The sequence below is a fragment of the Biomphalaria glabrata genome, chromosome 12 (assembly GCF_947242115.1).
Source record: "Biomphalaria glabrata chromosome 12, xgBioGlab47.1, whole genome shotgun sequence".
Lineage (NCBI taxonomy): Eukaryota > Metazoa > Mollusca > Gastropoda > Planorbidae > Biomphalaria > Biomphalaria glabrata.
In genome coordinates, this window is record NC_074722.1 from 5,204,791 (window position 1) to 5,232,529 (window position 27,739).

The window sequence follows — 27,739 nt, forward strand, 5'->3', positions numbered from 1 at the left end:
GACTGAAGTGGTGGTATAAGCTTTATTGGACCTATCTATTCTAAATATTCAACTTCATCCGAGACTGGGTGAGGGACAAATGGTATTTAAACATTTTTTTACCAGACAGACAGAGTTGATACAAGCTTTGTAAATATACCTTTTGATGTATCCGGTGTACAAAGTAAAATTGTGGATAAGCTACATTTTTTTAAAAGTAAAATGATAATTTTTAGCTTTGCAGAATCAATTTTTACAGGGATACAAAAAAAGGGCCCAGGTGTTTCTATTACCTGACAATACAAGAACCAGTATTTACAAATTAACCAATTAGTTAATGAACTATGGGTAATTAATTATTTTGTTTGGTATCAAACAAGGGAAAGAAATCGTACAAGACAAATGGTGGTATAAATTGAATTAGTTCTCTTGAAGAGGCCTGCGTAAACAAGTTGTTTTTTTATGCATTTAAAAAGCGCTCACGGTAAAATTTACATAGATGCCCCCCCTTCTTCCCTCCCTTTACCAACTACTACTAGTGATCATTCTGTGGCATTTTACGTTTCGAGAGACGACCTTTTCCCTTTGCAACTTCTTGTGTGACTAAAGAGGCCAATCCTTGATACACAGCTGCGATCGCAGGTTGGGCATATGTAATCACCAGGCGCCGTTGCATTATCACCCTTCTTTCTGCTTCTGTTGTGTATGGCATCTGCAATCAGAGATCCTTCCTTTACTCTCTCTAGTGATCACAGAGCATTGAAAAAGCTAAAAGCAAGAACTTACGCTTAACAAAAACAATTGGTTAAAATGAAATCCATTGATAATTATCATTATTATTATTATTCTAGCATGATCAATGGATTTCATTTTAACCAATTGTTTTTGTTAAGCGTAAGTTCTTGCTTTAAGCTTTTTCAATGCTCTGTGATATTATCATTATTATTATTATTCTAGCATGATGTTATTTATAAAGCGCTGTTAACAAACAAAATGTAGGCTCAGGGCGCTGTAATAATATTACAAATTCAAACACGAGAGCTAAAATGGAGTGATCAGTTCAGTGAGGTACAATGGCATCTCATTGTTATATATACACTGATGACAAAGTGTGGCGACCTTGTAATTGATTCTCGCTTTCACGGGAAGCCAATGGAGCGTGTGCAAAAGAGTAGTGGCAGAATATCGTTTTGTTTTTCTTAGGACTATTCGTGCGGCGTTGTTCTGTATACGTTGCAGTTTGGCTATTTTGTCATCGGGTATACCTGCTAGCACGGCGTTGCAGTAGTCAAAGCGGAGAGAATGAATGTCACAGCTAGCTTTTTTGTTGACTCCGTTGTTAAATATGGTCAGGTCTGGCATAATCTGCAGAGCTGACTTATGTGTGGGTCGAAGGATAGTGTTGAGTCGAAGAAAACTACAAGATTCCGCACAATATGGACATAAGGAACCTGGCAGTTCGTGATAAAAAGAGAATCTGTGTTCGACTTTTGAGACATTGTTCCTAGTGCCAATCTTAATTATTTCTGTCTTGTCTTCGTTCATTTTGAGCTTATTCTCAACCATCCAATCGCTCACCCTTGCAACGGTACCACTGATTTTTGCTGTTAAATTCGACACCTCTAAGGGTAATGAGGTATCGTATAACTGTGCGTCATCGGCAAAGAAGTGGTATAAGATGCCGCTTGGCAGTATGACACCGCTGAGTGGATCTTCTTCTTCTTCTTGAAACTGTCAGGCAGAGTTGAGCCTTTGGCTCTTGGAATTCTAGGCCAGCAAAAGTGAACAAGAGCTCCCTCTCACTGGCGCTTGGGGCAGATTCGTGGCAAGAGGCCGCGTACACTAAGACCCCCGCCATGATATGTATACATAGTGAACAGTACTGGGCTTAGCAATGATCCTTGGGGTACTCCGTACTTCAAGAATAAGCATGTTGATTCTCTCCCGTTAACAACGCGATGATATACGCATGAAAGTTGCGCTACATAAAAGCTATACGGAACTTTCCTATTCCCTTTACTATGTAGGTCAGTTGGAAATAAAATAAATATGTATCAGACTATTAACAGGACATCTTCAAATAAAACAGCAACAAATAACTCAAACCAAAGAGAGTAATGCTGCTTATATTTATTTTTAAATAGTTTGTCACATCCAACGTGGCAGAAAAACAGGACAAGATTATCAATTCTGTTGAAGTGGCTGAAAACAGGGGTTGTTGGCCAGGATTTGTTAAGGGTGCCGGAAACAAGGGTTGTTGCCAGAATTTGTTCAGGGTGCCAGAAATAGGGTCGGTTGACCAGGATTTGTTCAGGGTGCCGGAAACAAGTGTTGTTGACCAGGATTTGTTCAGGGTGCCGGAAACAGGGGTTGTTGACCAGGATTTGTTCAGGGTGCCGGAAACAAGCAAAATCGCTAGAAGAGAAAGTGATTGTTCAACGTAGAAATAAACCAGTTTGTAGCTACTGCGGACTAATTCTGAAATTCGGTTATTTTTTATCAGGAAATTTTCATCCATCATGTTCAACGGAAAAAAAAAGGGTCATTCATACCAACTAGGAAATTAGGTTAATCATTATTAGATGGTAAAATTATTTATTTTTTCTTGTTTAGAGTTTTTAGGGCTATCTTTGTATATTTGTCTTTGAACTTTTTTCTTTTCTTTGGGCTTACAACTTTTTAAATTAAACATGGTCAGAAACATCTGTCTGTACTTGGTACTCATGTCCAGAAAGATAAAAAAGTTCACCGTTGAATTGATTGCGCCGATGGGGAAAAACGTTGAGAATGACGCAATGTAAATGTTGCGGTATCTTCCGGCGATGTTGTACTCTGGGATGAACATCATCAAGAACGTAGCTACAACCCCAGGGATGGACAGGATGATAAACACCACAGATATCAGGATGACCATCTTGACCATTTTATTGTCTCTGGCGTTGGACTTGGTCGACTGTTTTGTTGCGGTGCTGCGCCATTCTGTTTTCCTGACAAACGAGCGGATCAGGGCGACCGTGAAGACGACGACGATGCAGAAGACGCCGAGCTGGACAACAACGTTGAAGGTCAAGGAGATTTCCTGAAGGGAGGCTGCATTGTTGGTGAACATGAGGCCGACGTGCGTCTGGTTGTAGATGGGATCGAACTTCATTCCCAGGCTAGAAGATATGAAAGCGGGGATAATGCTGGCGAACAAAACAAAGAAACACGTGACCGCCATGGTTATGGTTCTTGACCGCGTGATGATGGCCTTGACCTTAAGCGGAGCCGAGACGCAGAGAAACCTCTCCACGGTAATAAAGGCGGTCATGCAGCCGGCCACTCTGCTGAAGCAGGCGTACGGCCAGCCAAACACGATGTAGCTGACCGACTCGATGACCTCCAGGATGGACACGGCCTCGACCACTAGAGGGTTGTAGAGGATGCTGTAGCCCACCAGCATCAGCACCACCCCGCCGTCGGCCAGGCTGAGGCTGAGGAACGAGATGTTGGTGGTGTCGGAGAAGCCGAGCTTGGCGAAGATGACGACATTGACGATGTTGAAGATGACGCCCAGGAAGCTGATGGTTCCGGACAGGATGACGTAGTTGACCACGGTGATCACCCACAGCACCTCGTCGCTGATCCACGTCTCAAAAAAGTCGGAAGTAGCTGCAACTTCTGAGGTTGTGTTGACCTTATCCATAGCGACATTGAAACCTGAAGTACATTCAAAGAAGTCGTAATATTAAAGCCTAGATAAAAACACAATTAATAAACTAATACATATGCAGGAGGCGGTGGTTGAGTGGTAAAGCGCTTGGCTTCCGAACCGGCGGTCCCGAGTTCTAATCCTGATGAAGACCTGGATTTTTAATTTCGGGATCTTTGGGCGCCTCTGAGTCCACCTAGCTCTAATGGTTACCTGTCACTAGTTGGGATCGTTGGTCGTTGTGCTGGCCACATGACACCCTCGCTAACCTTGAGCCACAGAAAAAAGACCTTTACATCATCTGCCATATAGGTCTGAAATGGGAACTTAACATATGGGGTGTTGAATTTCAGCGAGTTTTGCCTCGAAGCTAAATAATCCAACTTATGTTCATCATAAATCTAATATTCTTGTCTGAATGATTAAAGTTAAACACATTATCAAACGGATTTCACTGTAACGTAGCCTACTGCCAGTCATGTCAATTGTTTTGGTTCGTGTTTTTCTCCTGAAAAATTTTTTATTTTGATTTTAAATAATAAAAGCCAAATTTTTGACACTATTTATGCAAATTTTTTTAGAAAGCTTTAATGAACTCTGTCAGTCCGTCTGTCTCACTGTATGTCTGTCTGGTAGTTATTTTGAACACGCTATTTAAACAAAACCCATTCTCACATCAAGTCCACAATTATTTATTGTACCTGACAAAATATATTTGTTATTGAACAAGGGAAATAAATTCTACTTTATTGTAAATGTTGCGTTCTTGCCCTCAGATAAGATTTTTTTCTTATTTTGTCCAAAGCTTTCGTTCAAGTCAGTATATGTATCAGCCTTTTTTTTTTAACTGGCTGCCAAACGAGTATTTTTTACAGTGTTTCATTTATCTAGTTGCCAACTGTTAAGTTCCAGTCTGTCAACCTGGTCATGTCCACTAAAGAGATTGTTCTAGAATGCACTGAGCATGCTTCATGAGCATTGAAGTTAATAATTACTTAATTTGATTGCGTGGATAAGACATTAATAGATTAGAATTTCAACTCTAAAAATCTGGCTCGAAGGAGATTCGATCAAAAGGGGAAAAGATTCCCATCAAAATGAATCATTTGATTATAAATAATTCGCATTAAATTTACCGTAAATTTAGTTGTCATGGTAGCAGACAAGTTTTCATCCTTAAAGTAAACGATTCGCCCTAAAGCTATGTTTCACAATTACATCAATGAATATTTTTAACATACACATCAATAAAATTAATGCATATGGGATCAATAAAAAAAATACTTCTCGATGACGGGGTATTTCACTTTTTTTAAAAAATGCAAGTAATTAGTCAAGACGTTGTAAGATTGTAGCCAGGGTAGCGAGAGTAATTATCAGACTGATTTCAAAACCAGTGCAATCTGTGACCCAAGGGTAGAGTCACAGGTAGCAACCGCCACCGTATAAACACTCACTCAGATAGTCATGCTATTAAACGTACACATGTTGTTTAGGTGTATTGGTTAGCTGTCAACAGTTTTGTTTGGGTGTTCAAACTAAAGTTAAGTTTGTTTTTTTTTTATCTCGTAATTGAAATGTCAGAAATGAAGGGAATCATTGAAGTTACTTCTGCTGATCTTTGTCAATGTGGTTTATCTGGAACAAAGAGTTATACATTTCTGAAAAAGAGAGTATTAGAATGAAGATTAAAGAAAAGATGTAATACATTTAAATTAACATTGTTTTAGTTTCATTTGTTTGAGTCAAGTCCCACACTAAAAATCAAATCTCGTCTGATCACGTGAACGCATATAATTCGTCCTCTGCTTTCCAGCCTTTGTATTTCTGGCATAGTTTAATGAGACATTGAACAACTTTGGACACATCCGTTACACTGAAGAGTGCAATCTTGTCAACAGAATCTTGCAAATTCAAGAAAATCGGTCTTCCGACTTCCAAGATTTCAATATTAACTTTTTTTTCCTGTAGTAATGGTTGTTGAACAATTAAAGCAAATACTATTTCTTCTTTTAAAAAAAATGCTTTCTCAAATAGAGCAAAACAAATGGCGTTTAACTCTCTTTACAGCTCTTTGTGGTTTTACATAGATGAGCTAAAATCATACTTCACTAATCAGTCTATGAAAAGGTCGGTCAACAATCTTTACATTTTCAGTGTGTCAACAATTTTTATAGAGTTTCCGTATGTCAGCGAAGAGGTACTTGATTCACAAATCCTGATACTGCTGCATCAGACAATCCAGTTTTCAATCTTGTTATAATCTTTAAAATTGCATTTGGTCTGAAGGTCAAGACATTCTATATCTTGAACACAGTACGTCAACGGGTATTCCCGCATGTGTTCTTGATTCAAGAGTTAGATAGACCACAGACCTATATATTATATCTAGACTGGAAAACGGAAACAAATTCTTACCCTCTATACAGTGTTTCTCAAACTGTGTGCCGCGGCACACTAGTGTGCGCCGAAGATTTGCAGGTGTGCCGCGGGAGTTTTCAGAACGCCACCCGTGCAGCGTTACACAGGTCTGCCTACTATTAAATGTTTATTTTACGTTGCGATGACATTCTGATTTGCAACGACCAGCAATGGTAGTGGATCGCTCCATATTGACGAAAAGGGGTGTTAGCTATTCAGGTTATGGAATTGTCCACTATGCATAATATATTATTATAATGACTCAAATGTTGGCCGCCTTAGCAGACGCACAGCACTGACATCAGTTCTTGAATTGGTAACGATAATAATCTAAAGCTATGTGTTTCATGTCAATTGTTTAGGTGTATACTAAAAATAACAAATTATCAATATGCATTATTCATTTTTATCCATGGAGAAATACGTTAGCAAGAATGAAACTGCGAAAGCGTTAAATGAAAAGCAAGGAACCAAACGAAGGTACAAAGAAGATTATATCGAATATGGTTTCATATCTTCGGGACCTGAAGAATCTCCATTGCCATTCTGTCTGATCTGCAATGCAACTCTGTCGAATGAGGCGCTTGTTCCAAGCAAATTGAAGAGGCACTTGAAAAAAACAAAACATCCAGCTATAAAAGCGCAACTGAAGGAATACTTTGAAAACATTTGGGTTCAACAAAATAAAGAAGCTAAAAACTTACCAACTACCAAAAGCTGCCAGAAAAGGGATTGATTGCAAGTCATAAGAAAGCTCAGTTATTAGCAAAACGCAAGAAAGCACACACATAGGCTGAATCAGTCATTGCACCAGCTTTAGCAATAGTTGTAGAAACTATCCTTGGACCCGATGCCGCCGAAAAAGTTAAAAAAGTTCCTTTGTCAAATGATACTATCTCGGGCAGACTTATCGTCAAAATTTACAAGATCAAATCTGCGAACACTTCGACTGAGTGACGATGAAGTGTCTCTGCTGTGGTCTCTTCAAGTTGATGAGTCCACTGACGTTAGCGCTAAAGCCCAGCTGCTAGCTTTTATTCATAAAGGATGAAAAATGTGTCAACAAATTCTTATTTTGCAAAGACTACGACCAAAGGCGATGATATTTTCAAAGTGGTGAACAGTAGAAAAACTGTGTCAGCATTGGCACTGATGGCTGTCCTTCCATGCAGTGAAATAGAAAGGGATTCGTCACTCTTGTGCGTCAAGAAAATCCAAATGTATTAGTTGTTCTTAGCATGACCCACAGAGAAGCTCTTGCTTTCAAATCTTTACCGAAAGATTTGATGTCTGTTCTGGATCAAGTGATTGAAGTTGTAAACTTCATCAAATCTCGACCGCTTGCATACCGACATTTCTCAGAGCTTTGTGAAGCAATGAATTCAGACTACAAATGTCTCCTGTAACACGCCAACATTCGTAGGCTCTCCAGAGGAAAAAGTGTTAAAGCGTGTCTTCCAAATCAAGGCTGAGCTGATTTTATTCTTGGAGGCTGAAAAAAGACTTTGGATTTTCTATTCTTGACGAGATCTGGTGGGTTAAGGTGACATTTCTCTCTTATTTATTTGACAAATTAAATTAATTGAATTTAAGTCTTCAATGACCATCGGAAACCATCATCACTGCATCCTCAAAACTGAAGTCATTTGGTGAAAAAATTGTCTTCGTGGCAAAGTAATATCTTGAAAGGTGTCTTCGCTTCTCCTACTTACAATGAATATGCTTCAACTAAAGAAATCACCCCAGAAATTCTGGACACTTTGACACACCTGCAGTCAGAATTGCAGCATTACTTTCCAACAGTTTGAAGTAATGAGTATGGATGGGTCAGCTATACATTTGGAAACAATGAAGCTACAAATCTTACAACTGAAGAAGAAGAGCAGCTCATTGATTTTAAAAAACGATACAGTACTTAAGTCAAGTTTTACCGAGAAAAGCCTGGATGTGTTTTGGATTTCAATCAACAAATTATATCCTGCAATCAGTTTAAAAGCAATCAAAATAATTCTTCCATTTGCATCTTCATGGTTTTGTGAGTTTGGATTTTCAGTACTGATTGAAATCAAGTCTAAGAAAAGAGAGAGACTTCTTACAATAGACGATGAAATGCGAGTTTGTTTGTCGACTTTGGAGCCTCGATTAGATCGCATTTGCTCTCAAAAACAGGCACACCCTTCACATTAAATGTAATACTTAAAAACAGGTCAAATCTTTTTTTTCTTTTTATTATAAAACAACTATTGCTCTTCGTGGTGTGCCGCGAAATTTTTGTAGTTTTTTTAGTGTGCCGGCAGACAAAAAAGTTTGAGAAACACTGGTCTATAGCCTGTTATTGTTAAGTACCGGTACATAGCTCTTTTTCAAGCTGTAAGGGAAGTCGCCCCGATTCAAGGAAAATCGATCTTTTCTTAGTTTTCAAAGTTTAGAAATAATGTAATACCATTTTCTCGTATTTTAATTAGAATATGCTATCACAGAACTATTTATTCATGCAAATATATGAAATAAAGCCATTTCCTGTTAATTTCTATTGAGATAGTGTTTCGAAAATCTTGGATCGAAATAATTCACGTCTGTTGATTTTAGTCATCTTATGTACATTTAAATAGATTGATTGCCTAGATCTTTCTAGACTATGTATCTAAAAATTGCAAAATAATAATTATGAGACGAGAAGGCTCATATTTTTTATGTTCAAATACTAGATCTTGATCTAAACATTAAATTATATGTTACATAGGTTAGGGTTGAAAAAAAAAAGACAACTTTACTTTTATAACTAGCTTACTTTACAAAATACCGCCTTGTTTTAGGTTTTTGAAATTTTTACATTTTTGTGCAGTTTTACAAGATCTCCATGTCCAGTCTAGATAGAATAGAAATATATATAGGTCTGTGAGATAGGCGTTCAGAAACATTTTGAGCACCTAAGTCTGGATCTATCATTAGAATTGTATTGTAAGGAAAGACTATGCATGTACTATAAATTGATAACTACTATGAACACATACACACACAATGGACATGACCTTCTGACACGCTGGACACATGCAGAAAATAAACAACTCAGTTACACTACATGTAAATACAGGGCCGGTCAGGCCACTTTAACCTATGCGGCGACATTGGGCCCCACACTTATTTAGGCCCAGCGCTAATTCTAGGGGTATATTATTAAATTAAACCATTCTAACATATTTCAGGGTTTCCCGCGGCCTCATGATATTCCAAGGGCTCGTAGAAATCTCCTGGAATCATAAAAATCTCCTGAAAAATAGACGAAATTGTCATATTGGGGTTTCATTCAGTTACTTGAGATCAACATTTCACGAAGATAGATTGAACAATTTGGCAATTCTTGCTATTGCTGTTGAGCGTGATCTATATAGGAAACAGAATTTTGATGATATACTGTATGACTTCGCTACACGCAGAATGAATAAAATGCCCTGTGTATATACACTCTGATTTGTATATTAGCTTAACCAAGATTTTTTTTCGGAGGTGTCTGTGTGTGAGGGGAGCATGGAAGTGGGAGGATAAAAATGTTCCTTTTTATCTATCAATCATTAGTTAAATAATCGCTCTTAAGGTGATCGACTTCATAAAGGAAAAATATTCCTTTTTTTCAAGACGTGTTTCTGTTTATTTTACTTTTTTTTTACTTGAAGTTTAAGTTTGTACTTTTTTTTTACTTTTTAACCTCATAATTTTTTATTTTTTTTTTATTGAAGTTTCAAATTTACCCGATATCCGAGTTTTAACTCTTTCCCTTCTAACCATTGAAAAGAACTATGACCATTTAATGTATTTCGCACTATGTAGGCACTGCTCAGTCACTGTTGCAAGATATAAACAAATGAAGTACGTCATTTTTTTTTCCTCACGTCTGCTTATCTTTCTGGCATACTTGTTCCGCTATTTAATTAGAGCTTAAAATTCAGGAAAAAAAAATAAAGTCAGTTTTTTTTATGTTTGTATTAGCCTTTTTTTTCATATATATTGAATTTTTTAGGTGTAAATCTAACCATATACCAAACTTATTAGCATAGTATATTTAAAATTTGCCTTACCTCCCCTATATTTGATATTGCATTCAGCTATTGATTTTCGCACTCATGAAATTTGGTTTGAAATGATAGCTGTACTTCTATTTGTTTTACTTTTCTATTGTTTAGGCTTGCAAAGTATTTTGAATAGATACATTGATATAAGTGTTATAATTGATAGATAATCTATGTTTAAATATTAGAAGCTGTGTGGAAGAAATGAGAGCCTACCATCTATGTAACTACTGGATAATTAGCCTATAATACAAGCCTATGATTAGTTTTATCGATAACTGGATCAAACTAGTCTCTCCATCACTAGCAGACGTAGAGCGAAGCGGATAGGATTTAATTAGATGCTTTCAACGTTTTGGGGTAGCGAGAGTAGAGTGACTCACAGCGTAATGCCTGACGTTGGTTGCAATAATGACGTCATTGATTTGTTGTAGAACTCGCAAATCTGAGTTAACCGCAATTTTCCTGCCCTGTGATTTTCGTTTAAATTTAAAGCTTTCTTCAGAACAATTAGATTAGAAAAGAAATGGCATTCGCAGCACCATACAATACTGCAATTAGGCCTGCTTTAATTATATTTGTAGATTTTTATTGACCAAGTGTTTTGGTCGGTCTTTGACTTCTAGCACCAGATTGCTAGTACATAACTAAACCAATATAGGCGTATAATAGTTTAAATTGTAGAACTTAAAATAAATTAAATAAACTTCTTTTGTGAAGAAAAGTAAATGTAACTTTTATTACAATAAGGTCTAATTCAACTTGAGATGAAATAGTATAAATGTAGAAGGCAGGTATTATGATAAAATGGTTTTTTGAATGTCTTTCCACTCTGGCATCCTTGAGTCATCTCTTGTTCTCAACATAGATTACGACAGAGCCTCTTATCTTGCATCATTCTACAAGACTAACAATTAATGCTCCCTTTTTTTTATCACCCAGGAAACACACACACACACTCCATAACACCAAGTCAAGTTTTTAGTCTTTAAAGTGTCATGTCTAGATCTATACGCTTTTGGCATCTAATAGTTATATATATATATATATATAATATTGTGGGTACTAAGTATTCAAACATCAGGCATACGTTTGTCAGCAGATACATGTCCCAGCCTTCAAAGAACTTATTGCTAGGAATCGAAAGAAGTTTTCTTCCAATACATGAGATTCACCTGTGACAAAGATCTCATCAGTGGCGTAGCATCCATGACGCGAAGAGGTTCATTGAACCCGGGCTCACGACCATTAGGGGCCCACAGCCTGTGACGTAGCATCAATTGCGCAAAGGGTTCATTGCTCATGACCAGTTTGGGCCCTCATGAGAACTTGGGGATGAAATGTTTGTTTGTTTGTAAAATGTTTTACATGTTTCGGATGTTCCTTCAGAGTTGAAGATAATTACTTCCTAGTCCAAACCTCCCGCAGGACGACGGGGGATGGGAGCAGGCAGGGTTTGAACCCTGGACCATCGATAAATCTGAACGACAGTCCAGCGCGCAAACCGAACGACCAGGCAGCCATCTAAGTGGGTGGCTAGCCCTTATGCATTTGTGGTGACATTTTTTTCCAGTGTCCCATTCTTTTTTCTTTCCCTGTATGTTTATAAAACCATATTAGGAATCGGAAAGAGAAAGAGAGAGACAGAGAAAATGCTTGGTTAAGAAAGATGAATTTGTTAGTGCTATTGCAATGAATGGCGAAACCAATAGATAGAGAGATGACTAAATTAATTGATGAATAGTGTCATTCACTGACCAATGCTTAGTATTTTGTTGAAACTTGATTCATTGTTCTTAAAGAAAATTAACAGCATTATATTTATGCAAAAACCCCAGACCAGGCTTTATTTAAAATTGCTATAAATATTGAAATTTCAAATGAAAAAAAAAAGCCCCACAGATTATAGACGAAATAATAGACCTGTTGGGCAATGCATTTCTAACAAATCCGTGTACTATTGGAGGTCCAATCCGCGCATTTTTCTCTTTCATTAGTGAGAGCAATCAAGACATATCAAAAGTTGATCAAATTAGCGTAGGCCTATTTGTGTGTGTGTGTGTGTGTGTGTGTGATTTCCGATGTGGGAATACCAATGAAATAGCAATGAGAGTCATTTCTATGTTTTCATTTCATAGGGGGAGCATAATTTTTAAAGACACTCAAAATATCTTGTCCACAATGTGGCCATCAAGGAATGATTCTTTAACAGCAATGAGATTAAGATATTTTGGTGTATTTAATTTTTTAACACAAATTACTTTGTGTTCCTCAAAGGAAAAAAAAACGCCTGGAAACAACAGTACTTAGAGGTAACTTAGAAACATTCAATAATACTGTTCTGCTTGTTGTTTAATACACACATTTAAGCGCAGTTAGAGTTGTGTCAAAAATATTTTAAAGTAAGCAGCAAGACCTACATAAAGCAGAAAGTTAACTGAAGAAGATCTAGATTGAAGTCAATCATTGGAGAAATGACTTTTAGAGTGTAATAAATGAGGATGCTGAAGTAGCTCCATCTTGGGCTGTTGATACAGTTTTTTATTTTGCACTACACCATTGCTGAAAGTTATTAGGGAATTTGATGAGCCTACCACTAATTACTGTGAAGAATAATTCAAATTCAAGATTTAAATGAAGACTTTCAAATTCAACGCATTTTACCGAACTAACATTGTTATTGTTTCACAATTACTTGATAGATTTCATAGACATAAAACATCGTCATTGTTTCACAATTACTTGACAGATTTCATGGACATAAAACATTGTCATTGTTTCACAGTTACTTGACAGATTTCATAGACATAAAACATTGTCATTGTTTCACAGTTACTTGACAGATTTCATAGACATAAAACATTGTCATTGTTTCACAATTACTTGACAGATTTCATGGACATAAAATATTGTCATTGTTTCACAATCACTTGACAGATTTCATGGACATAAAATATTGTCATTGTTTCACAATCACTTGACAGATTTCATGGACATAAAATATTGTCATTGTTTCACAATCACTTGACAGATTTCATGGACATAAAATATTGTCATTGTTTCACAATCACTTGACAGATTTCATGGACATAAAATATTGTCATTGTTTCACAATCACTTGACAGATTTCATGGACATAAAATATTGTCATTGTTTCACAATCACTTGACAGATTTCATGGACATAAAACATTGTCATTGTTTCACAGTTACTTGACAGATTTCATGGGCATAAAACATTTCTTTATTAATTTGAAACATTTCGTTTAAATCTTTTTAAAAAAATTGTTACAAACATTAACTTTTAAGACACTATAACTTGTCGGAGTCCTAACTGAATCAAACGTAATGAAATTATTACTTATAAAAAAAATACTCTTCTTTCATTGGAATGTCTTTTAATAAATGTACCGATACATCGGGGAGTCAGGGAGAAGGCCCACCAACATATTCTTTAACCCGGGCCCACAGGTACCTTGCTACGCCACTGCTGGGAAGGGATCCAAACTGATGTAAATTTGTTACATCCTTGTTACCGATGGCTTGTATCCCAAGAAACTCAAGACTATAGACGAGGCCGAAGGCCGAGCACACCTGGGAGACTTCCCTATTTTCTTTTCATCCATCGGCCGTGCTTATGACCGCCGTAGAACGGCTCATTTAGGAACGGTGTACCGGTATGGATTGGGGCTCTCTTTCATCCCCGTCAGTGCAATGATTTCGGCTCCACTTTGCATCCCAACGGGGGAGGGGGGTGTTTTGGTTTGCTAGTAGCCTAATTGTCTCCTTAAATGACCGTTTCCACCAGGCACCATTATGAGGCTGGGATTAGCGTTGCCTGGGTCTGGTTGGGAGGCAGTCTTTTTGTCAAATTGCTTTTGTATAGCGCATCTTTTTTTGCTTTGAATAGAACCTCGTGTAACTATTTAGTTAAATGTGTATCCCCCCCCCCTTTTTTTTTTTTTACAAAAGGCCAAACCGAGTGCCGAAACCGTACAGATAGTAGATACTATTAATGAAACTCGTCTGTAATGAAGTTAGAAAACTAATTATTGGCTTGTTTATGTTTTGTTTTAGTGTGTTGAAAAAATAAATCTAAGATCTAGACTCTAGATTAGTCTAGATCTATGTCTAGAATCTAGTATAGAATAATACTTAGATCTAGATACAGTAGAGTCTAGTTAGTAAGTATATCTAGATTTTCTGAGATTGAGATTTATGAAATCATCAATAAGATTGAGTTTGAAAGATTCATCAATGATCAAATCATTATCATTGAACTTGAACCTTATCAGATTATTCAGATTCAAAAAAAAAAAAAAAAATTATCATTAGTTTTAATTAGTAATCATTCAATCATCATTTCAATTTTCATGACTCGAGACTGAAAGTAGTGATTAAATATTTTATAAATTGAGTTTGTTTGTTTTTTAACAATGATCTATGTAGCCTCGTAGGAATCCAGATATTTTTTTATGTAAAATATAAAGAAGGGATCTAGGCATTACATTACACTATTACACCATTTAATTATTGTTCCTATGGTCTCTAGATTACTCTACTCTAGAACTATAAAAGTATAGTACTTATACTATAGTCTATCTACTATATCTATGGTATTTATTGTTTATTTTGGCAGGAACTTCCCCTTTAATAAATCAATATTTTTTTAGCCTGTTAATTATATATCTAGACTTCTAAAGTCTAACTTCCAGGCTAGGTAAATATATACTATAGATCTAGTATATAGACAAGTATCTGTAACCAGTAAAGTGATATTGCATTGGTCCAGTTGGAATAACCCACTCTTGATTTCTTTCTCTGGACATCCCTTCTTTTTCTTTTCAGACCCTGCTTCACTTGAAGCTCCTTTTTTTGCCCCCTGCACATTGTAATGTTCACCCACACATAGACTTTTGACTTGAATTGGAACAGCCCACTTTATAATGCCTACTCCCCCCACACATAATTTTGGCCCATAAATCACTTCCCCTTCCCCCCCCCCCCAAAAAAAAAGTCATAAGGTACCGGTACATACAATCTATGAAATTTTGTTGTGGCTCCTCAAGTCAATATCAACATTTTTTAAATGCTCTGTCTTGCCTTTGAGTCACTTCTCCATGAACCATATCTCTCTCTCTCTTTCCTTCTCTATTTCCTTCCTTCTCTCTCTCTCTCTCTCTTTCTCTCTCTCCTACATCCTCTTTATTCTATTAGGGCTTTATGTTGCTTTGCAGCCCCACTTGACGAATTGTAAAAAATTTCATGTGAATCTGTTTGGGCATTCCAGAGATGTCTTGATAGATGAATGACTCAGTCATTCAATGGTATTTTGCAAAAAGTATTTAAGATTATCATTTTGAAATTAGCATCACACTGCCTAACTTACTATGTAATAAATTATTATATGGATAGCCAAAGGTTTTTCCTAGCCTAGTCATGTGCTTGACGCTATAGACTGTTGTTCAGAGGCTTGGGCTAGGATGTTATTATCTTCAAATCTTAAGGAACATCTGAAACTTGTAAATTATTTATAAAACATTTCCTGAATTGATCAGAAGAAGTGCAACCATTATGTTAGAGATAATACATATAAACATTATGTTTCAAAATTTAAAGAAATAAATTTAATTTTCCCCACAGATTGGTGTGAATATGGTCACAGTTCCAGATGTAATCCCCCAAGCTGACATGTGTACATATACAGCCTGTTATTGGTATTATATTTACTACTGACATTTTCTTTTATTACATTTATAAACCCTTATATTATACTTTTCTTTTGATATACACTACTATTACATTATAAATATAATACATCATGATGAATATAAATTTATACCTCAATAATAAATCTAACGTATTCATATTTGAACATTTAATGCTGTGGGAGATGTCAGCCTAGCAGCAAATTATGAAGCTCAAATATTAATAAAAGTTAAGATTTTTTTTCCACTTTAGGGGGCATTTTACATTTGTTGGCATTTTTAATAGTGATCAGATGCTCTCCTTACTCAATAGCCCCAGATAGAGAAGGATATTAGGTATCAACTGCATAAACCACAACAGAAGTGAGGAAATTTGAAACGGGATCACAATGTTAATAGTGCCTCACAGTGATCTGCTGATCACTCTAAAAAAAAACTTAAACTGTATGGCCATATCATGACATCATCAGGGGCTGTCAAAGACCTTCCTGCAGGGAACAGTACCAGGGAATGGAGGCAGGCAAAGAAAGCAATGGGAAAACAAAACAAAATCCTTGTATAAAGATACAGCATTAATGTCTCTTTTACAGTGAAGAAAATGTGTGGAAGTTGTGTGAAATGGTCAAAGAGAGGTGCACTGAATGTGAGCTCATGAAATGTTTTTGTGTATTCATTTCCAACTCTGCTAAGAAGGTAAGCGATATTACTGAATATATTTTTCATTTAACTTACATAAAAGTAAATTATAATTTGTTTAATATATAATATGGGAGTATTGTATTTAGAAAAATTGTAAATGCTTACCCGATTATGTAATACTTTTGCTTTGGAATCTAAATGGAGGATACTATCAGAATTTATATAATATAATTATATTTAGGATTACTTCACACATAAACCCATTTGTTTCTCAGGGTCTATAATATAATGGAAACAAGAGCGCACTGGCTATACAGAAATATAATATAAGAGGCACTATACCAATTTAGGATCATTTAGGATTGGAAAGAAAAAGATTGTATTTGACTTGTTTAATATGGTGTTTGGTAAATAAAGAATAATCAGATTTTACTTTGCATTTTAAATATAGATGAATGGTAATATTACATTATTGCATTTTTTTTTAAAAAGTGTTATTACTGTGTTGTATACAAATGAAGACATAAAAAGCTAATGCCAAATTCTTTGTAATTCTAAACACTTCACATATTAACAGTAGTCAAAAGTAGATGTAGAATGTTCCTCTATATATTCTGAGCAGCTTGAAGCATGACATATTTAAATTAGGTCTGCCTCTGTCAGAAACAACCTATATATAATTCTTTTTTGGGTGGTGGTGCAGGGGAGTCTAGTGGTTTGGTTTGATCCATGTCTCCATACAAACTCCTTGGCAGATAGGCCTCCTAGCAAATATAGAATGTCAAATTTAAAATAAAAATTTCCTTTCTTTGTTTATTATTAACCAGGTTCCTTTATGGCATCAGAAAGCAAGTCGAAATCCAGAAAGACTTGTTGTTTGGGTAAGTTTATTTAAAAAACACTTTTGTATTTTCATTTTGATTTACTATTTCCAATTTAGTGAGATGAAATTTGAAACAACTTCATCGTAAATTTGTTTTTGATTTTATTATATGATAACTATATACAAAATTATTTGAATAATTTTAATTTTTTTTTTTACAAAGCTTATATCAACTCACTCAGTTTGTCTAGTAAAATGTATGTAGATATTATTCATTGGAATGGACAGACATGAATCAATTTAAAAAAAAACAAACTAATTAGTCAATTAATTGCTGGTAATTAATTATTTTGTTTGAAACCAACAAGGGAAACTAATTATTCAGTATTCACATATGTGACTAAACTTGTTGGGTTTAGTCCCCTTAAATAATTGTTAATGCTTTATATCCCTCACAATCAAGTTGATACTTTGAACAAATATTTATTGTACCTAACAAAACATGAATCAATAAAAAAAAAATTAGTCAATTAATTATTGTTAATTAATTATTTTGTTTGATATCAAATAAGGAAAACAAATTTTACATTATTGGTAGATATAGTTTTAAGGGCAGAGTTCTTCCCCTTTATATAAGCTTTGTTTTTTTTTTTAAAGGATTTTTTATATTTTGCTTGTTATGAAGTGTAATTATAAAGAAAAACAACAATGATTCATCTCACCAGGATTACCATGTTATCTTCATGTATTATGACACTGATACATCACTTGTATATGATCTAGATACAGAACTTGGGTTTCCTTGCACATTAAAGGAATATGTTTCTGCTTGTATTGGGGATGAGAGAACTTTGAAAAAACAATTTTGGAGGTTAGACATTTTTTGTGTAGTTTTATGATTTATTGATTGATTTCTATATTTTGGTAAATCTAAAAAAAAAAATAATAATTTTTTGCTGGAAATATAAAAGGCAAAAGTTAGACAACTAAGGATGAGTGCATTATTTCATTTCACTAGGCAGCTGTGACCTGCATATTTTTTCCCATTTGACATTGTTTGCCAGGGGTATCTTAGTGTCTGTTTCTTTAAAAAAAAATAGAATTGGAAACAAATTAAAGCAGTATCGTAGTTGCGTTGTGGGGTTCAAGTCATTGAGGTTCATCTCTAATCCAGACCTGCCTACCGTTACGCAAAATGCGTATTCGTTACGCAAAATCTCCAAAAAATGACCGCCAGTACGCAAATACGCATTTAACCCGTCGCGTTACGCATTTCGTATGCTTTTTTTTTCTCCTCTCTAGACTAGCTTACAAGCGGTCACGGAGGTCACGCTAAGCCCACCTGTGGGGAGAGGGGCGAAACAGAAAAGGTGGGGTGAACACAATGTGCCCAGATCTATACGTTGATTGGTACTTAATAGCAATTAGATGTCTAGAAATGAAGAACGAGAGAGTGAGGGAGTGGCGGGCTGGTACCAGGTTGGTACCGTCAGTTAGCTGATACACCAACGTGACTTTTTTTTTTTTTTTTTGTAAGTTCATGAGTAGAAATTAATTATGTTGGTGCATTCCTGATTCTCGTATTCATTTGTATAGAAAAAAAAATCGAAGAGCTATCGATTCAAAACACATTGAGTGACACTGTAGATATCTAGTCTAGATCTAGATCTGGATCGATAACATCTACTACCATCTAGTCTAGATCTAGACTAGATTCTTAGTCTTAGTATAGAATAGATCAAGTATGAAGGTAGGCCTACGAAAGTTTGGATCTAGCGGATCCACGGCACCGGTAACACTTTTGAGCCCAGATCTAGAGTAGATTATATCCATTATATAGACATAGATCCAGATCTAGTCTAGATATCATCTCTATTGATCTAGATTTAGATTGTAGATCTAATCATGACATCTAATATTATATATATATATATATATATATATATATATATATATATAATATTATATATATAAATATATATGACAAAATAGAGGATCACGTAAGTGTTACGCATTCTGGTGCCAAAATACACATTTTGACCGTAAGTGTTACGCATTTGGACTTTTTTTGGTAGGCAGGTCTGCTAATCCTTTTATTCTTTCACTGGTTAAAATCTGCAGACATTGTGCTGCGACTCCAGTTGATAGTTTCTCTCTCATCATTCCCTTGATGAAAAGTTTCAATCAAAAGGGGATACTTTTTAATGTGCATCATTTTGCGCCAGCAGAAAATTAAAGTTAATTTTAGTATCTTCTTCTTCTTCTTCTTAAAGTGTCAGGTAGAGTTGAGCCTTCGGCTCTTGGAACTCTAGGCCAGCAAAAGTGAACAAGAGCTCCCTCTCACCGGCCTGAATAAGAACAGTGTACACTGTTCTGTCTGACGGGTGGATCAGACTCATGGCAAGAGACCGCATACACTAAAACCCCTGCCATTTTCCTTTTCTATACCAGGCTAACTATGTGGGACATGCCATTTTTGTAACGGCCCCTTGAGGAACAGCGCCTGGATTGTGACAAGGTTGTGGGAGCTTTTTTACAACTCCGCACCAGTGCAATGAGGATGCTCTCGCACCCCCTTGGGCACCCCCACGGGAGTCTTGTTTTGCTACCCTTTAGCCTAATCGTTTCCTCCTACGATCGTTTCCACCCGGGCAGGGTAGCATCCCCGGGAAAAATTTTAGTATACAATTAGAATCAACTTCAACTAAATAGAGAAGCTTAAAGCAGTGCTATGAAAGCAAATATAGAAAACAGAATAGAATAAGTTATCTTATGATGCTAATATATCTAGGTTAATACATTAATATATTTGGCTTAGATTGAAATCCTTTTTATTTCAGAATGTTTAGAGTAATCCCTGCTCTAGAGTATCTTTCAACTTTTGCTTCTGACCGCTCACATATGCTGAATGACGAAAAAGAATGGTTAGCTACACCTCCGAAATATCCACCCATCAAATGTCTAGGTTTGTTAAAAAAAATAGTTTTCTTTTCTTAGTACAAATTTTTTTTAATTTCTGTACTCCCCTTTAATTATATTTTTTTGGGGGGAAAACATAATCATTATTTTATGGCTTCATAAAATATTGTCTCAAGAAACAATGTGTTGAGATGATTCTTCTTACATATGCTGAATTATGAAAATGAATGGTTAGGTACACCTCCAAGATATCCACCAATCAAATGTCTTGGTTTTAAGAAAAAATTTAAAAATTTCTGTACCGCCCTCTAATTATATTTTTTGTACCGGTATGGAAAGATAATCATTATTTTATGGCTTCATAAAATACTAAGTATAAAGAAACAATGTGTTGAGATGATTCTTCTCCAAGGTTCATTCTTCAACTTCACATTTATTATATTTATCATCAATTCACTTGTGCGATATGTCATACAGAATTCCATTGTTGATCAATTCCTACAATTAATGGCTATGTTTCTGATTTTCCTCAATATTGCTTTGTGAAAAGGCAGTGGGAGTTATACATTATTTTTAAAGGGACATAATGCACACATTAAATTTTTTAAAATGAAAATTTGGGGCATCAAATTAAATAAATTCATGCAAAATATTTTTTACATTTTATGATGTGATAATGTAATGAAGTTGTTCAAACTTTTCTGACCAACAGACTTTTTATCTATAATTGTCCAGAATCACAAGCATTTATTTAAAAAAAATAGCTAAACAGCAACTTCAAAAATGTGTACCTTGATTACCCCACAACTTTTAAAAAATTACAATGAACACATAATAGTACACTTTGATCATTTTCCTAAAATATTGCAAGTAAAATCTAGATCTGACAATTAAAAGCAATGTTGAGATTGTCAGTCATTATTTACACAGAAGTTATAAAAAATTGAAGGCTTGCAAAGAATTTGATGTATGAATTGGGAATAAAAGAATTGTGTTGTCTTTAGATTCTTAATATGGAAGATCACAAGTTTTCATTTTAGGGTGACGAGAAAATGTAGTACTTTATGGACATTTTTTTTTGCTATAGATTTAGATAGCATATTAAAATGAGGCAATAAAGAGGTATCTCATTGGCCAGTCTATACATTGGCCTGTCTATATGTTTCTATGTGTATGTATCTCAACATTTTAAAGCTTTTGTTTCATTACCTGTGTTCCAGCGTATTTTTTTATTCCAAACTTGCATGCATTTAAGTGCTAATAAATATGTTTTATTGCTTGAGACCCTAAAGGAAAGCTCTGATTGAAGACAGGCATAGAAGCTTAAAAGAAAACTTAATAGACTGCTGGAAGACAATAGCTTTGTCTGCTCAAGATGTGGAAAATATGCAGGTTGCAACTGGCTTTGGGTAGTCATGTGAAACACTGGCCTCATCCTTAATCTTTGGGATCAAAGGCATTGCCATTATTATTATTATTATTATTATTATTATTATTTAATTATTATCAATTCTGTGATAATTTCTGGATACTTTATTTTGTTTCTATCAGGTGTTGACAATAACATCAGTGAATTTATTTCAATGGATCAAAGCACAAATCATGGTGATGTTTTCAATCTGCAACAATTCCTAAGCAGATTTCAGTTGTGATATTCAGTGGACAACATTGGATTAATAAGATTGTCAATTCAGTCTCATTGGATTCCGAAACAGCTTTTTAAAGTTAAAATTTATTTTATTCATTTTGTGATAATATTGATGTTTGATTTGCAAAGGATCATTTTCTCAATTCTTTTTTAACTTTTCAATATTAGAATATTTTACATAAGAGAATTTGTGAATATTTATATACTAATACACTCTTTTTTTATATTAAAAAAAACAAACTTTTTAAAAATTTTCTTTCATAATTTGTTCTATTTCATGTTGTTTTTTCTCATCAAAATAAATAAATAGCTTATCTGAAATAAATTTTATTTCTGAATAATTCTACTGTTAGCCTTAGCACAATATACTTAGAGCAAAGAGACTATATGTATTTAAATTCCTTCCAATCACCAACAAAGAAATATGTTTAATTAAAATAAGCCATTATATCAGAACTATAATAGTCCAAAAAGAGGACATATTCTAAAAGTTGAAAACTAGAATCAGTAACAAGCTTCTGTAATTGCTGATAAACTTACCTAGTAGATCCCCTAAATCCAATCAAATATGTATAGTCATGGGCCCCTTTAAATTAAGATGAATGAACTACTTATTAAATCCTCTACAAAGGTTATATATATTTATAAAGACAGCACTATGACTGTGTAACTATGTGAAGTGCTCACTCCTCCGTAATCTTCAGGCACGACATGGCCTAAATTGTGCAAATGTGTCAAATACCCATAAAATTAAATACCTTAATCTTCACCAAAGATATTGCGCTCCATCATGAACATATGATGGCATGACCGCACCACAAATAGCAATGTTCTTGCCAGTGCTGGTATGGACAGTATGAATAGACTGCTTATAGTTAAGATGGGCAGGGCACGTATCCCCTTTGGGGGGCGAGAATATGCCAAAGGCAACATTTTTTGGTGAGATGAAAGGTAGTTTGCATAACAGATGTTAATAAACCCTTTTAATAAATGAAAAATTATCATAAAATCCCCATGATGAGTTTGTTAAAAAAACAAAGCATTAGAGTTTATTAAAAGAAAATTTTACATCAAACAAGAGCATAAAACTAAAAAGGCTTTTTAACCTTGGTTAGGCCAATATTAGAATATGCATCCTCTGGGACCCTTCAACTCAAGAAAACATAAAGAAATAAAACAGAGCAATGAGATTTATAACTAACAAATATTCACATTTGGTTAGAGTGACACCTTATCTTATATAATACAGACGTTACTTCAAAAAAGAAGATGATTACGTCCTACGTCCCACCTTTAGGGCAGTAGAATGGAAAGTAAAGCAGCAATGCAATAATATGTAAAATATTCCAAAAGATAAAGGCACATTTATTATTCCATATGCTAAGATAAATTTGTACAAATGCTCCTTCCTTAATGTTAAGAGCATGGAATGGGTTTGCCTAAATCAGCCAGGAAAACCAAATTTAAGACATAGGACATACTTCTCTTTTAAAGTAACGTCTGTGATTCATAAGGTAAGATTGTCCTCAACATGATATTCAAACATAAACTTGGTTCTCCATCTCCATTCTCTTGTCTGCAAGGAATAGCCTACTTCTTGAAGATTATAAAACCCAATATTTTTTTTAATAAGCAATAATTTGTTTAATTTGACTTCCTTTAATTATTCCACCCCTCCCCACCCTCTCTTATCATAGATATATACAGCTTTACTTTTTATGAATCACACAGATACACACACATACAATCACTATTAGTGACTGTCCATTTTTAATATCTAAATCTATATTGGTTTTTTACCTAATTTTGTTTTGTACCGATATTTTAGAGGCTCAGTCTACAAATTTTTAGTTTGCTATCACTTCCATTTTTAACTGCTCAAAACTCTATTGCAAATGTAAACAGCTAAACTGTAAAGAAGCCAACACATTGTTACATTTACATTGTAAATAGACTTAACAATACTAACAGCTAGATCTACGGAGATCTAGATATAGATCTACATTCTCTAGATAGTAAAATGTCAACAAATGCACATGAATCAGTCTCTTCAGAAGACTCAGTAAAGAAAATATTTCACGAAATTCCAAGGGGAAAGCCAAAATCTGGTCGGGTATGGAAGACAGTAAGAACAGAAAGGTGAGGCGTGAACGAACTAAAACTGTTACTCAGTGTATATACATCTATCATCTATGACCTATGATCTACTCTAGATCTAGATTTTATAATTTTAATTATTCTAACGACTAAATCTTACAGAGTAACAGTAAAAGACTAAGTGTAACACTTCACTTCAATTAACGTCAGGTGTAACTTAATAAGATCCTGTATTCCTGGGACCTCAGCCAGTCTAATAGAAAAAAATTGTCAAAACACATTTATGATAATCTATGAGTATGACTCAGTATGAGAATTAAAAAAAAGTGTCAGTCAGTGTCAACTGTCATTGATAATTGATTTGTAGGTATAATGAAGACTAAAGACAGCTCTCTAGAGAATAATCAAGATATCTTTAATATCTTTATCTAGCTCTAGTTTTAAAAAAAAAATACATATGTACTATTCCGAAACTATTCGTTTAATCATAATAAACTCTAATGACTATTGAAAAAATCATTAGTTTTCCTGGCTGATTCAAGCAACTTATTGAATTATTCCTTGCCCCAATGGCACTAGTGCAAATTTGTCATTAAGTTGTGATTTTGTATTGGTAAGTTATGGTTTAGTGTCACTGTTTGTTTTTTTTTCCATTGATCTGAAGGGTGAAGTGACTGTAAAGTTGATGTTGATAGTGACATTATTGTGTGTATGTTTGACAGTCTCACCATTCACATGATCAAGCTTAATCATATATTGTATTTAAAGTTTTTTAGAAGGGATATTATGTTTTGACTCTGATTTATCAGAATTAGACATGCCCTTGTCTCATAAATACATTGCAGACATTCCTTCAAAGCAGATAATTTATATGATCTGCCAAAATAATACAATAATAATATATTATGTCAATTGTGATATAACCAACCAGTAATACAAGTAGTGTGTCATTGGCTTCCTTCAGTCGTAGAACAACTATAGTTCATCTCAGAGCACACTTCCTCATGTGGCTGTGGAGCCCTATTTTGGAGATAGGCCAGGTTAAGGTGGCTTTTGCTTTGGTGGTAGAGGAGCTGGCCATTTTTCAGATTGTACGTTTTTCTTCCTGAGCTGAGACCCATGCACTTTCACTTTCCATAGCTTTCTTGGTCACTGTCTCTCTCCATCTGGTGCGGTCTAGAGCTATGTCTTTCCAATTGTCAGTATTGATGTTCACTGAATTGAGGTCACGTTTTATTACATCTATGTAACAGAGATGGGGGCGACCAGTTTTTCTTGTGCCAGTTGCAAGTTGTCCATAGAGGATGGTTTTCGGGATGCGCTTGTCCTCCATCCTGCGAACATGTCCAAGCCAGCGCAAACGGCGTTGTATGAGGGCTGTATAGATGCTAGTAGTAGTAGTAGTAGTGTGTATACAATTAAATAAATCACAATTACAGTATTTTTTTTTACTTACAGGGTTGTTAATTAATGCATATATATATCATGAATATTATTGGACACACATCTGGAGCTAATAGACAGATTGATAATATTTCTGTATCCCTCAGGTTTTCAAAGATAAAACAAGATAAAATGTTTACAACATCCTGGGCTAAAAAAATGTCTCTTAGAGAAGAGAAGAAGAGGTTGAAAGAAATGCAAGAGCAGTTAAAAACTGATAAAGACAAAGAGAAACAAGTAAGTTCTTCTTCTGATTCCACATAGGACAGAATGTTCAATATCAGCATCATTGAATGGTAGAACAAATTCCTTTTCTTTTTTTGTAACCCTAATTGTTTTGTTTTACATGTTTCGGATGTTCCTTCAGAGTTGAAGATAATTACTTCCTAGTCCAAACCTCCCGCAGGACGACGGGGGATGGGAGCGGGCAGGGTTTGAACCCGGGACCATCGATAAATCTGAACGACAGTCCAGCGTGCAAACCGCACGACCAGGCAGCCAATGAGAGGACCTTCTCAACTTCTAATTGTCATCTATTCTTTGCTGTTTCAGCGGGTCCCCTCCACACTCTGATGCCAGCCATCCATTTCCACTTTCTTCCACCTAGACAATGCTATGAATGATTGCATTTAATAGGCCAATTGATTCTGTAATTTGTCCACACCATCTGAGCTTCTTGTCATAATGATTTTGACTCATTCACACACTTCTTCCTTTGTTAAATATTTGTATTATATATATATATAAATTGTATAAAAGTTTACAGAAACTTCTCAACCCTACATTGAGTTTTAGAATTCTCAGTTTTGTTATGGAGATTTCTTTATTTATCATTGATTGAAAATTTAATACTCTTCAAACATTATTAAGAAAATATAAATGTATATATACACTAAAGTAAAGATCTCCTTTCTGACTTGTGATCTATTTGCAGATGATTTAAAGGTCATTTGTATTTTGTAGCCCACACTTAACTAGGGTGTCATGTGGCCAGCACAAAGACCAACAGCTTTTTTTCTTCTCCAACTAATATCAGGTCCCCTTAAATCTGGGTGAACTCAGAGGTGCCCTAAAGATCCTGAAATAAAACCCAAGTGCTTTAACACTCAGCTACCGTGCCTCCTATTTAAAAAATATACCATCATAAAAAAATACTATGGGAGAAGAACCTTTGGATGTAGAACCACTATGGTTTATCTCTTATGAAGATATGAAAGCCTGGACATTAGCTTAACGTTGGCTTAATCAGAATGTTGTCACGCACACTGTGCTGATGATCCCTCTTCACACTGCTGTTTTGGTCAGAAACAAGCCAAATAATACAGTTTAGTGTCAGCAGCAGGTTATGCAAGAATGAGTTGCTGTTAAAGGCATAATGGTCACCAGCTCCTGATTTTTTTGTAAGATTGCCTTGACTTTCCCTTAAATCCTGTAATGCATTCGCAATTTCAAAATTAGTTTTAATTAATCAAGACTTCAAAGCTTGTCTACATCAACAGCTTGATGGTAAATTTTTTAAATGTGCAGTTAGGTAATCAGTTTGCAAAACTATGTTACAGATTGAAGACCTTACTTGCATTAAATGCTTTTCTTTGCTTTTATTCTAAAAAATGAACTTGTCATATTTGTATTGTTGTTTTTTTTTAAACAAAATGTGCATTCATTAATGATCTTGAACAAATATTTTGTTAACAGCTGCGAAGAGAAAGAATAGAGGCTAATAAAAAACGGAAGCTTGAAAACCAAAGACGTTCAGAAATTGTGCAGCCTGTAAGTAACAGACCAATACATTTGGAAGGCTTGACACATGCTTTAGTCTGTATGAGCTTCTGTGTATTTTTTCATTTGTATCTGCCTCCCCTTTTTTCAAAGACTTTCTTTAAAAAATTCCATTTTGTTGTACTTATCTCTTGGTATTTGCACACACAAAAAAGGTATTTAAAAAATAGATATAATTAGATGTTCATTTGTTTGGCTTGCCTGCAACTACTTAGCTTTCTACATCATTTGAACAAAACTTGTTAAAAATTGAGTCATAACTCCAGTCTTTTTTTTTTAAATAAACATCTATGTGTATTTTATATAGGGTAACTTTCTATTTCAGATAAGAAATACTGCCAAAATCAAGAAAATGAAAAAGAAACAATTAAGAATGATTGAGACTCGGTGAATCAACTCTTATATTTTGTATATAGTTTGACTGAAGAGTGAATGAAATGGGGTTTAGACTTAACATTTGTCTGATTGATGTCGCGCTTTAAATAAAATCATTATCAAAATCAAATGTTCAAAGTTTTCATTACCG

The 27,739-nt window shown here is 34.9% G+C and overlaps 3 protein-coding genes across 4 annotated transcripts; 2 read left to right on the forward strand and 1 right to left on the reverse strand.

Annotated features, from left to right (window-relative positions):
* Positions 1-2,557: 2,557 nt before the first annotated feature.
* Positions 2,558-3,664, reverse strand: LOC106068181 (uncharacterized). Its single transcript, XM_056006733.1, has one exon. It carries the CDS (start codon positions 3,662-3,664, stop codon positions 2,558-2,560), a length of 1,107 nt encoding a protein of 368 aa, XP_055862708.1.
* A 4,842-nt stretch (positions 3,665-8,506) lies between these two features.
* Positions 8,507-22,145, forward strand: LOC106068223 (protein N-terminal glutamine amidohydrolase-like). 2 transcript variants are annotated; one of them, XM_056005969.1, is made up of 7 exons: positions 8,507-8,527; positions 15,801-15,874; positions 16,456-16,558; positions 17,332-17,385; positions 18,053-18,198; positions 20,168-20,292; positions 21,798-22,145. In XM_056005969.1, the coding sequence occupies exons 2-7, from the start codon at positions 15,813-15,815 to the stop codon at positions 21,896-21,898; spliced, it is 591 nt and encodes a 196-aa protein (XP_055861944.1). In that variant the 5' UTR covers positions 8,507-8,527; positions 15,801-15,812; the 3' UTR covers positions 21,899-22,145. The 2 variants fall into 2 exon arrangements, with proteins under 2 accessions (XP_055861944.1, XP_055861943.1); XM_056005968.1 differs by lacking the exon at positions 8,507-8,527 and adding an exon at positions 14,190-14,341.
* Positions 22,146-23,780: 1,635 nt separating this feature from the next.
* Positions 23,781-27,718, forward strand: LOC129922030 (coiled-coil domain-containing protein 86-like). The gene is made up of 4 exons (XM_056005970.1): positions 23,781-24,033; positions 25,542-25,671; positions 27,130-27,204; positions 27,539-27,718. The coding sequence occupies exons 1-4, from the start codon at positions 23,915-23,917 to the stop codon at positions 27,602-27,604; spliced, it is 390 nt and encodes a 129-aa protein (XP_055861945.1). The 5' UTR covers positions 23,781-23,914; the 3' UTR covers positions 27,605-27,718.
* Positions 27,719-27,739: the final 21 nt, after the last annotated feature.

Excerpts from the sequence above, each read along its gene's own strand:
- LOC106068181 (XM_056006733.1), bottom strand. The coding sequence starts at position 3,664 with ATGGATAAGGTCAACACAACCTCAGAAGTTGCAGCTACTTCCGACTTT.
- LOC129922030 (XM_056005970.1), top strand. The coding sequence starts at position 23,915 with ATGTCAACAAATGCACATGAATCAGTCTCTTCAGAAGACTCAGTAAAG. Across the intron at positions 25,672-27,129 it reads ATAAAGACAAAGAGAAACAA|CTGCGAAGAGAAAGAATAGA; the intron begins GTAAGTTCTTCT and ends TTTTGTTAACAG. Across the intron at positions 27,205-27,538 it reads GTTCAGAAATTGTGCAGCCT|ATAAGAAATACTGCCAAAAT; the intron begins GTAAGTAACAGA and ends TTTCTATTTCAG.
- LOC106068223 (XM_056005969.1), top strand. The coding sequence starts at position 15,813 with ATGGTCACAGTTCCAGATGTAATCCCCCAAGCTGACATGTGTACATAT. Across the intron at positions 15,875-16,455 it reads ACATATACAGCCTGTTATTG|TGAAGAAAATGTGTGGAAGT; the intron begins GTATTATATTTA and ends TCTCTTTTACAG. Across the intron at positions 17,386-18,052 it reads CAGAAAGACTTGTTGTTTGG|GATTACCATGTTATCTTCAT; the intron begins GTAAGTTTATTT and ends TCATCTCACCAG.